This window comes from Poecilia latipinna, unplaced genomic scaffold, assembly GCF_001443285.1.
Source record: "Poecilia latipinna isolate Pla-1442-1.1 unplaced genomic scaffold, P_latipinna-1.0 Scaffold1176, whole genome shotgun sequence".
In the NCBI taxonomy this organism is placed as follows: domain Eukaryota; kingdom Metazoa; phylum Chordata; class Actinopteri; order Cyprinodontiformes; family Poeciliidae; genus Poecilia; species Poecilia latipinna.
Genome location: NW_015113792.1, coordinates 140,166 through 151,225, shown reverse-complemented (window position 1 = coordinate 151,225; position 11,060 = coordinate 140,166). Strand labels below are relative to the sequence as shown.

Genomic DNA, 11,060 nt, shown 5'->3' with positions numbered 1-11,060 from the left:
GGTCCATTTACCTGTATTAGCTTACTGGCAGAGATGCCACATTCAATATGGCGGAAGCTGTTACGTATCGCAGCAACGGGCCGACCCGCCCCATGACCTATGACCCGCCCCATGACCTATGACCCGCTCCTGTCTCCATCTCTCTGATGGACGTGTCTGTCTCTGTGTCTCCGTCTGTCCTCCAGGTGAACCTGGGTGGACATCAGTTCCTGTTCTCTGTGGACGTGGACCCATCTCAGATGCCGTGTCTCTGTCTGCGTCACGATGTGGACGCCCTGGTGTGGCAGCCGCGTCCGGACCGACCCGGCGACCTCTGGGAGCACGTCGCCACCTTCAACGCCCTGGGTGAGGAACTGAGGTTCTGCTGCAGATCTGAGAGACGTTTCAGAAAAGCTTCACTGCTTCTCTGACTAATGAAGCTCTGGCTGCAGAAACTTGGACTAGACCTCTGGGAACAGGAGAACCTGGGAGAAATGCCTCAGATGTTCTGGGTTTGCTTTTTATACCAGTTTCTTGGAGTTCTGGTCCGTTTGTCCTGGATGAACCGGGTCGGGTTTCAGGCTCTTATGCCAGATGTTTGTATTGGGCGAAGTGCACCGGTCCCTCCTGCAGCGCCTACTGGTGTCTCAGCTGGTTGGGATTTTTTATGACATCACAGCAGGAAGTAGCAAACAGGAAGCAGGAAGTGTTCCTAACAGAAAGCACGGATTGGTCTGGGTTGATGTAAACATGTGAACTAAAGCAGATTAAATATATTTTAAATTTTTTCTCTGAGCGTTAAAAACTTTAAAATCAGAGCAAACGTCATCAATAATCAGCTGATGATCCAACGATCAGAGCTGATCACAGCAAGCTGCAGGAGGACGTCTCTGTCCCCTCTCATCGTCTCTGTCCCCTCTCATCGTCTCTGTCCCCTCAGGTTACGTCCAGGCGTCAAAGCGGGACAGGAAGTTCTCCACCTGCGCTCCAGATTTCTCCTTCGCCGCGCTGTGTGAGTGTCTGCGCCGCGTCTTCCTCTACCGCCAGCCGTCTCCCGTGGAAACCGTCCTGTTCAACAGGAAGCAGGGCCGCCAGGTGGGACAGGTTGCCAAGCAACAGGTGTCCAGCCTGGACTCGGACAAGCCGGTCCTGGGCTTCAGAGCGTCCAACGAGAGACTGTTTGTCCTCACCTTGTCCCACCTGTTTGTCCTGAAGGTCGATAATAAGTGAAGAAACCAGAAGGAAACTTTTGATTCAATAAAATGAAAATAAATAATCAGAATTTTTCTCTGGATTCAAATAAACAGGATTTATTAAACCGGTCTAACACACACACACACACACACCTAACACACACACACACCTAACACACACACACACACCTAACACACACACACACACCTAACACACACACACACACACACACACCTACACCTAACACACACACCTAACACACACACCTAACACACACAGGCCTAATGTTTCTGCCTGCATATAATTTTTTGGAAGTTTGGGTCCGAGTTCAAAAACTCACTAAACTTTGCCCAAAATTGTCCGCAGCATGAAGCGCCACCCCCCCGACAAGCTGCCGCCCTGGGCAGTTGCCCATGTTGCCCCTAATCAGAAACGGCATTGCTCCGACTGGCTGCTGATAAGTTTCTGAATAATCTGTTTTTCTTTTAAATGTATTTTAAATAAAAACAATCTTTTTTACCAATTCCTGATTAATAACCGGTTATTAATAACCGGTTCCTGATTAATAACTGGTCTCTCCTGGAAAGCTGTGCTGGTGGCTCTTTGCTCAGGAGAGAAGCGATTCCCTGCAGCTCTCGCTTTTATTCAGTAAAATCAGTTCAGTGTGAGAATGATTTAGTTTAAAGCCACAGAATCGTCTTCGGCTAAAATCATCACCGCTTCAGGAATCGGTCCTGACAGAATATAATCATAATGTCAGATGGTTGCCGTAATTATGCTGGTTGCCATGGCGACTGCCTCCTTTTCTGCCCAGCGTTTTGCAGCCTTTGTAAACTTTTTATTTTCTTCTCCATGAGAGATAATTACTGGACCTGCCGGGCCACCGTACTCCACCGCAGCAGAGCCGTAATTACTGCGCCGCTCCGCTTTGTTACCTAATGGGTCCGACCCGGTGAAGCAGAACCAGAACGTGGCCATGTTGGAGCTGAGCCTGAAAGTTCCTCATCTCTGCTCCTCCATCCAGAACAGAACCTATCAGAACCATCCTGGACCTGGTTCTGCACCGCGTGAACCGGGTCAGCCTGAAGCTGTTATTTCATGGTTTCATGTTTTCATTGTTTCATGTTTTCATTGTTTCATGTTTTCATAGTTTCATGTTTTCATAGATTCATGTTTTCATTGTTTCAGTTTCATGTTTTCATGGTTTCAGTTTCATAGTTTCATGTTTCATAGTATGTTTTCTTAATTTCATGGATTTATGTTTTCATAGTTTCACAGTTTCATAGTTTCATTGTTTCATGTTTTCATATTTTCATTGTTTCATGTTTTCATAGTTTCATGGTTTCATGTTTTCATTGTTTCATGTTTTCATACTTTCATGTTTTCATAGTTTAATGGTTTCATATTGTCATAGTTTCATGGTTTCAGTTTCATGTTTTCACAGTTTTATGTTTTTAGGGTTTCATGTTTTTATATTTTCATGGTTTCATAGTTTCATAGTTTCATGTTTTCATATTTTCATGGTTTCATCCACCAGAACAAACCAGACACAAACATCCGCGCCTCTCGGTTTGAGTCGGATCTTTGCTGACTCTGACGGATCTTTAAAGGACAGAGATGGAGACGTCTCCAGCCTGCTGCTTTTGGGAATTTAATGAAGAAAAATGACAAAGTCCACTTTCAAAATTAAGAGTCCAGGGAAGAAGAAAAATCCAAAAATAAAACAAAACTGGAGACACGAAGGGGTCAGGTGATCCAGGAGGGATGAAGGTAACGAGACGGACTGCGAGTTGTGACTGAGACAGAGGACCTTAAATACTGGGAAGGTGTAAAAAACACCTGGGCTGGTGACTGACTACAGGTGAGAGCAGCTAGAGGCTGGGGACAGAAGTGACACAGGAGAGCAATGGAAAGAATACAGGGGAACCGGAAATGATACTGACACTAGAGAAAAAACTTGGTCAACTAGGTCAACAGAAAAATATCTAAAAACAAGAAACATAACTAATATTGCCATGGAAGAAACAGAAGTGGAAAACAGGGCAACATAAATAGAAAAACCAAACTCAAACATCCTCAGATCTCAATAAGAAAAACCCTCAGAACCTTTCAAAATAAAATCCGGTTTATTCAGTAACGGGTAATTTGGACCCAGATTCTGGGCAGAACCAGTTATTTCTTGTGAAGAGAGGTGGATACTTCCTATAACTTCTGGTTCCTGCAGATTTCTGTTTCTGGAGGAGAATGGGTCGGCCTTCACATAGGACAGAGGTGCACTCTTATTTTATTCACAAGAGCTTTATTTTGAAAGTCAAAAGTAGAAACTCTTCCTGTTCTTGTTTTCGGTCTGCCTGACTGACGATCCAGAACTTTCCGAGCATCTGTCCGTGTTAGAGAGTGTTTGGTTATTCGGCTTGTTGGATGTTTTTGTTGGCTAACTATCTAAAAACATAAATAAAATCACCATTTGGACCAAAATGTGAAATTCTTCAAAAGAAAGTTGCCTTGTTGCTCTATTAGTTAGTTAGCTGGCTAGCTCGTTGGTTAACGTGGTTGCCAGCTAGGTAGCTAGCATTAGCTGATTTGAAATATAATTTTTTTTTTTCATTTAATTACTGGGAGCTGAACCGGACCTTTTGGTTCTGTGTCTTGCAGCCTGAACTAGACATGTTACTGGTTTATTCTGACGTTCCCTTGATCTGTGCCAGGCTGGGATTGGGTTAAAATCTGGGAAGGAAGTCAGGAATAATCCGGTTTTCTGTCCGTTCTCTTCGTCACGTGTTCCTCCAAACCACTTCCTGACTGGAGTTTTCTGGGAACGGGAAATAAAAATGAAGATGAAGAAAGAAGCTTAATAATAGAAACAATAAATCTGCCTTCAAAAACTTTATTTCAAGTATGAAGATGAAATGTACAAAATACTTTAGGTCCAATCCATCATTACAATATGAGAAGAAAAGCAGAATTTTACAAAATCAAGACACAAAGCAACGTTTCTAAATCTATGATAATAATGATAATGAAAAGCAGCTTCAGAAATACAAATAATTCCTATAATCGCAGTAAATACTTAAACACTGGTACAGCTTGGTAAACACCAGCTGGTTCCGCCCCTGCTGTGACCGACCATGAAACCCATCCAAAACGTGGAGAACTAGATCTCCTGATGAAGTCCCTGGACGCCAGAGGGGGTTCCTGTTGGGTCAGAGTTGGTTCCTGGAGGTCAAAGTTGGTTCCTGTTGGGTCAGAGTTGGTTCCTGTCGGGTCAGAGGGGATTCCTGTCGGGTCAGAGGGGGTTCCTGTCGGGTCAGAGAGGGATCGGAGGGGGTTCCTTTGGACCCCCAGCTGCTGGATGTCCGGCTCCTCTGAATGGTGCTGACCTTTGTGGGTTTTGGTTGCGTGGCTCAAGCTGTGGTGCCGCTGCTTTCCTGCAGCCTGCTGGTGAAAACGAAGTTGTCACCTGCCGGATCCTTGTTTTTATGGGATGCCGTGTGAAGGCGTGAGCGTGACTTGCTGCTGTCTCAGCTGCAGAGATCATAAATGTGAGAGCTGGACATATTTGCAGTGGGGAAGGTGTTTTTACTCCCAGTCTGGCCATGTTGACTCAAACACCTTGCCTGGGCCGGTCTCAGATATGATGATAACAGCTGCGTAATGACAGCGCTTATCTGTCGGGTTGTTTGTGGCTTTACGACGTCTGCCATCACTCTCGGCTAACAGCATGTTTGGCTTTGAGCCTCAGAGGCTCTCATTGCGCTCCACTGGCTGTGATCTGTGTTTACATCTCTACCTGCAGCAGCCTGGCTTTAAAAAGGTCAGCAGGCACTCAGGAAACAATATTCCCACTTAAGGGAGTCCATTAGGCAACACTTTGGAGGTCTTTAGTCCTCAGGAGACTCACCAGTCGCCTCGCTGGCCTCCAACCAGTCATGACTGAAGTTCACCTTTGCACAGCCACATGAGTCGGAGAACGTGACCTTCTGGTCTGCCAGCAGCTCGTCTGTGACCGTGAGCTCCTCCAGCTCTGTGGTGTAGTGATCTGTGCTTTCCACCAGCGAAGTGTCCTTGACGGCACTGTAGGTGAGCGCCACGCTGTACGCCGCTGGTTTGTCTGAGCCCTTCGCCCCGCAGCGGCAGATCTTACGGAAAGCGGCGCGGAACTTCTGAGACATGGCATTGTAGATGACCGGGTTGATGGCGCTGTTCAGGTAGATGCAGATCTTGCAGAAAAGGAGGAACCAGTTGTCCAGGTAGGGCTGGTCCAGGAAGGAGTTGACCACCACCAGGGTGCGGTATGGCATCCAGAGCACGGCGAAAAGGATCACCACCACCGCCAGCATCTTTGTCACCTGCAGCCAGCCATGAGACGATAGAAGGACAGAGTGGCTCAAATGACCCAGGTTTAAAAAAAAACAAAAAAAACCCGCTAACCATTGAAAATTTAGTTTTGCGTTAATGTGCGAATATTTATCACATATTAATATTTTTGTGTCAAATCATACATAATTGGACCCATAGAAATCGTATTCACTGATAATTTTTTTTTTCAAGATGGCTGCCACGATTGTCATTGCTCTAAAATCACCAGATGAATTGGTGCTTGGTGTTAAGTCATAGTCTACATATTTTGAACCATAGAAATGATTTTTTTAAATCTTGTGTTTCCTTTTTCTGGTGGGCGTCACATTTTTCAAAATGGCCGGGATAGTTGTAATGGAGAATATATGTTGGCACTGACACTGTGGTTAACCATGGCTAACCACAAAGTTAATTAAGAGTCTTAGCTAAGCTAATCCTAAGCCACTGAACACACACACACACAAAAACAGGAAGCTAATGCCAAACTGTTAAACATATAAAATATTAGAGGAACCATTAAGATGCCTGTCATCTTCTTCTCCTTCCAGGTGACGCCAGTCTGACACATGCTAATAGAAAAGTCCTCACTTTCTGATTCTGCTGTCCATCTTGGTCCATTGTCTCCACTTTGGGCTCATCTGTTCAGAGTGCCGCCATCTTGTTTCTAGAGAGGCTTTTTCTTTCAGTCCTTCCTAACGGCAGTTTGATTCTCTTCATTCTGATGTAGTTTCAGTTCATGTGAAGCAAACAGAGCAACTGGTTGGACCCCAGCAGCTGATTGGTCCCTAGCAGCTGGTTGGTCCATAGAAGCTGATTGGACCCAAACCTTCTCTGGGGACCAGAGCCTTCAGTCAGATGTGAGTCCATCTGTCCTTCAGCTGAGGCTGGGTCCAAACTGGGTCATCAGCAGGATTATAATCCCAAACTCAGAAGCTAATCTGCAACAGAATGGCTGATAAAGAAAAGAATCAAAGTGCTGCCATGGCCTAGTCAAAGTGCAGACCTCAGGCAGAAGGTCTGTGTTTCTGAACTGGGATCAGCTGGAATCGTTACGACTGGATTGACCTGATGACGCTTTTCATTTTGTTTTTAAACGCAACATTTACTGAAAATCAGTGAAACAAAACTCAGCTGAACTTTAAGAGTGAACGTTAAACTTCAGGGTTCAGCTGAGGGAAATGACGTCATTTCCTCCCCAGCGGCTTCTCTCAGCTCATTGCTGGTTTTGGGTTAGTCTCTGTTCTCCAGCAGCAAAACCAACAAAACCATTAAAAACATTCATAGAAAATGTACAAAAAGCAGTGGATAAATTTAGACAAATTAATTTCACATTTCTGTTTCATATTCTCCGTCAGTTCAGTCTCTTTTGGACATTTTTATATGAAACCAAGGGATTTTGTGCGTCGCTCACCTGTCTGCGCGACGTCGCGGTGGAGCTGGAGTGTCGCGCGTTCTTGCAGCTGCTGCGCTGGTTGTTGCTGGCGGAGGCCGCCTCGCGCTTCCCCCGGCCTTTGGGGTCAGAGGGCAGCGGGTTGAGGAACAGGATCCTGGCGATCAGGCCGTACAGAACCGCGGACAGCAGCAGCGGCAGCACGAAGAAGACGCTGAAGTCGAAGAAGTAAATGGGCAGGTAGAACTTCCTGGGGACCCTGTAGCCGCACGTGACGACGGTGACGTTGGCGAACACCTGCAGCTCGATGTCGGACAGGTAGAACCACATGACGCAGTAGATGGAGGTGCAGACCCAGACCAGCAGGATGATCCTCTTGGCCCGGGACAGCGTGCACAGGAACTGGGCTTTGATCGGGTGGCAGATGGCGATGTAGCGCTCGATGGTGAAGGCGGTGATGGAGCACGAGGACGCGTTGATGCCCAGGTACTGCAGGTAGGTGATGAGCAGGCAGCCGCAGCGGCCGAACACCCAGGAGGCGAACAGGCTGTCCGGGATGGCGGGCAGCCCGGCGGCCGTCAGGACCATCAGGTCGGCCACCGCCAGGCTCACCAGGTAGCAGTTGGTCGGAGTGCGCATGTGCCGGGTGATGAGCACCACCAGGATCACCATAACGTTCCCCACGATGCCCAGCGCGCAGATGAGGAGCAGCAGCAGGCTGCTCACAACCTTGTACTGGACGCTGTGGTCCGTCCAGGTCCGGTTCTGGTTCTGGTCCAGGTCCCGAGGGGACGAGGAGGAGTTGTCCATCCTTCCTCTGGTTCCCTTCACGCGCCACCGAGGAGCGCAGCAGGACCACCGACCCTGATCAAATCTGAGTGGAGCTGATCACCCGCAGCTTTCCGCAGCCGGTGCGTAAAACGCGGCGCCAGAACCAAGTGTGTGTGGGACAGATGGCGCTTTGGGTTTTGTTCCGTTTGGCACGCGCTCTCCTACGCAGAGCTGGGATTAACCCTTCACCGCCTGCAGTGGAGCGGCTGTCACTCAGTCCGCCTCATCAGTGGACTGAGTGAAAACAGTCGAGTTTCTCTAGCGGTCCAGTCAAATCCAAGCCATAACGCCATAAATACCCTAATTAACGTGTTTAGCAAGCTTTATCTGTTATTTTACAAACAAAAATTCTCTGTAGCCATTTTTCTTCCTGTTTGTTTTTATTTGAACTGAATTTAATCATATTTTGTTGGGTATTTCAGAATCAAAGAGCAGAGCTCTTTGGAATAAAAATGTTTCTGTTAAAAAGCAGCAGAAGACACATTTATCAGATTCACTTTAATTTAGTTTGTTATTGCTTTATGTCACATATCTGCTGTGTTATCCTCTGTGGGTTTAGACCTTATATTTTGTAAACCACTTTGTTCTCTCTGACGTGTAAAAGGTGCAGCATAAATAAAGTTTACTTTCCTGCTCAGGTTTGAACCATAAACTGTTAAAGTTTATGGTTTACGGCCATTTTCTCTAAATTATGTTTAGATAGTTTATCAGATGATAAAATAAATGCTGAATCTTTACGGAGAGAAATTTGTTCCATAGATTCAGTGTAAATAAACTTCAGAGGCGAATGAACGATCAGAAAAAGAACTTCGTATCTTCGTGTCCAAGCTGACCAATTGTTCCTAACATCTGATCAGATGGCTGTTTAAGTTAAGCTGTTGCAAACATTCATTTAACTCAAAATGTATAATTTGATTGAGTTTTTCAAAGATTCATTTTTGAAATGCATTTTTAAACAGGTTCTTTGCTGGCAATAATATTGGAACAAATTTATCTCCATATTTCTTTATCAGAGAACTGAACCTTGAGTCAGACAATATTTTTTTTTACTAATTAAAGTTTCTGTTCTCCATCTTCATCTTCATCTTCATCATGGTGGTTCAACCTGCTGTGCTGTGAAGGTTAAAGTTCAGGCTGGTTTCCCAGGTGACGCATTTAACTGATTATTATCCGGAATAAAGAGCTGAGAAGAATCGGCCTTCATCACTCCTCTTCCTCCCCACCGAGCTGCGGAGGCGGAAAACTCTCCTCCTCACCAACTGTGCAGAAGATTCTGCAGGAACCGGGCCGAGTTCGGAACACTGGTTCTGCCAACGCTCCGAGTCTCTGGTAACAGGTGGAGGCGGGGCGTTACATAACCACCATCACTCCCACTGCAGAAAGATGAATGAACTGCTTTTGATTTATGCATCATCATCATCATCATCATCATCATCATGTTTCAATACGAATCCATTTTCATCGCAGTTTGATCAACTTTTATTTAAGTTTTGTGATTTGAATCATAATCCTGATCCGTGTTTTCCTGCTCTGATTGTTCCTAAAAAATACATGAACGCATGAAAGAAAAAGTAAACCCGCAGATCGCATAAAGAATAATAAAAAAGAAGACTTATACCGCCACCTAGAGGACGAAGCTGTTCAGCACCAGATGGAAAGAAATGTTTCTGGTTCTAACATTTTAAATACAAATTTTGAAACTTTTTTAAAGCTAAGATCAGAATTATTTGGTTCAAACTGAATCTGCGTTCCCCCCATTTTCCTCATCAACAAAAACTTTAATTAATGCAGATTAAAGGTGAAAGTTAAAGGATTTAAATAATCTGACTGCTCAGCTAATTCATCCGAACCCATCTGAGTAAAAATGATTAAAGAAAATCTACAACCTGTTTATCAGACTGTTCACAGGAAATGGAAACTCAGTTCTAGTGTGTGGAGACTTACAGGGAGCAGTGATGGTTATAAAGTACAAAGTATTTAATGTTATACTGGATAATTCATTAAAGGGTCGATTTTTATAACAATGAAAAGAATAAGAACAAAATATGATAAAAAATCAAAACAATGTGTGGTTGTCACGTGATTGCCAGCTGGCGTCTGTGTTCCGTTTGTCAATACAAAGCCGGTAAAGATGGCGGAATACGATCTAACGACTAAAATAGCTCATTTTCTGGACCGACACCTGGTTTTCCCGCTGCTGGAGTTCCTGTCTGTGAAGGAGGTGAAGCTGTTTATTCATGTGGGAAGCTAATCGCGGATGCTAGCAGGTTTAGCTCAGTCATGCTAGGTGGGCTAAAGGCTAACTGCTAGCATTAGCCGCGGAGCTAACAGGCTGGTTTTACCTCTGAGTTAATGTTCAGCTGAAAAATAAGAGGAAAATGTGTCGGGATGTAGTTTATGACGCTTATTGGTAGCTTCAATCTGTGACGTAATGCTGGTTCAGCCGAGAATGACGGAAAGTTTGAAATCGGCTGATTTCTGAACATTATTCGTTAAATGATTCTGATTATCCGCACTCAACAGTTATTCGGGCTCTTCATTTATTTATTTTTTTAATAGATCTTTATTGAGATACAGAATACATAACAGTCAGCATACATTGTGGTATAATGTTCGCCAGGGGGTTGCATCGAGACAGTATATCACCATAACATAAACACATTAAAGAGAAAACATAAAGAGCATGTTTTAATAGCTTTGGTATTGGTGGAATTTTCAATAGTTCTGATATATTGTTTGACCTCATTTATAAAAATGGAAAGAGGTGGTTTTTGATTAACGTAACGGCATTTGTGAATGTGCCGTTTGGCTAAGAATATAAGATTAATAATATAAAAATGTTGGGGTTTTTTTTGTTATTGGGTAGTCAGTGAGGCCAAACAATACATGTTCAAGACAAAGGGAGAAGTATGGTTCAATGGAAGTACAAATCAAAGTTCAAATATTTTCCCAAAATTTAACAGAAAAGGGGCAAGACTAAAATAAATGAAACACATCTTCTGGATTTCCTTCACAAAAGAGCAGATAATATCTATATTATTGTTAAAACGTTGTAGAAATATTTTGGATGGGTAAATTCTGTGAATAAATTTAAGAACACTTCTTTCACTTTATTAGTTCAGTGAATCTTGAGAATAGGGACAAAACAGGTCCTGTGGATAAAGCAAAAAATTTGAATAAAATATACACAAAATATATTTTTTTCAAATATCTGACTGACTAAACTAGTCTGGGTCATATGAGCACAACAATGTATGTTTTCCTGGTATTTGCTGAATATTTTTTTATTTTAAACATTGTAGTTGGT

General features: G+C 44.1%; 3 protein-coding genes across 3 annotated transcripts in view; 2 read left to right on the top strand and 1 right to left on the bottom strand.

The window, feature by feature from the left end:
- nudcd1 (NudC domain containing 1) overlaps positions 1-1,279 on the top strand; it is a 13,968-nt gene extending 12,689 nt beyond the window's left edge. Inside the window, exons 9-10 of the mRNA XM_015053349.1 lie at positions 186-345; positions 920-1,279. Of these exons, the coding sequence (XP_014908835.1) occupies positions 186-345; positions 920-1,209 (450 nt within the window). The 3' untranslated portion in view covers positions 1,210-1,279. The remainder of the gene's footprint in view (positions 1-185; positions 346-919) is intronic.
- A 3,534-nt stretch (positions 1,280-4,813) lies between these two features.
- Positions 4,814-9,152, bottom strand: LOC106960311 (thyrotropin-releasing hormone receptor-like). Its single transcript, XM_015053351.1, has 2 exons — positions 6,944-9,152; positions 4,814-5,522 (listed from the first exon to the last, which is right to left on the bottom strand). Exons 1-2 carry the CDS (start codon positions 7,730-7,732, stop codon positions 5,055-5,057), a joined length of 1,257 nt encoding a protein of 418 aa, XP_014908837.1. The 5' UTR covers positions 7,733-9,152; the 3' UTR covers positions 4,814-5,054.
- A 685-nt stretch (positions 9,153-9,837) lies between these two features.
- Positions 9,838-11,060, top strand: part of eif3eb (eukaryotic translation initiation factor 3, subunit E, b) — a 21,552-nt gene continuing 20,329 nt past the window's right edge. Inside the window, exon 1 of the mRNA XM_015053350.1 lies at positions 9,838-9,974. Coding sequence (XP_014908836.1) covers positions 9,885-9,974 — 90 coding nt within the window. The 5' untranslated portion in view covers positions 9,838-9,884. The remainder of the gene's footprint in view (positions 9,975-11,060) is intronic.

Bases quoted from the DNA above. Each gene is read 5' to 3' on its own strand.
- LOC106960311 (XM_015053351.1), bottom strand. From the start codon at position 7,732: ATGGACAACTCCTCCTCGTCCCCTCGGGACCTGGACCAGAACCAGAAC. The intron at 5,523-6,943 runs GTGAGCGACGCA...GGCTGGCTGCAG, and splicing joins CCGCGACGTCGCGCAGACAG to GTGACAAAGATGCTGGCGGT.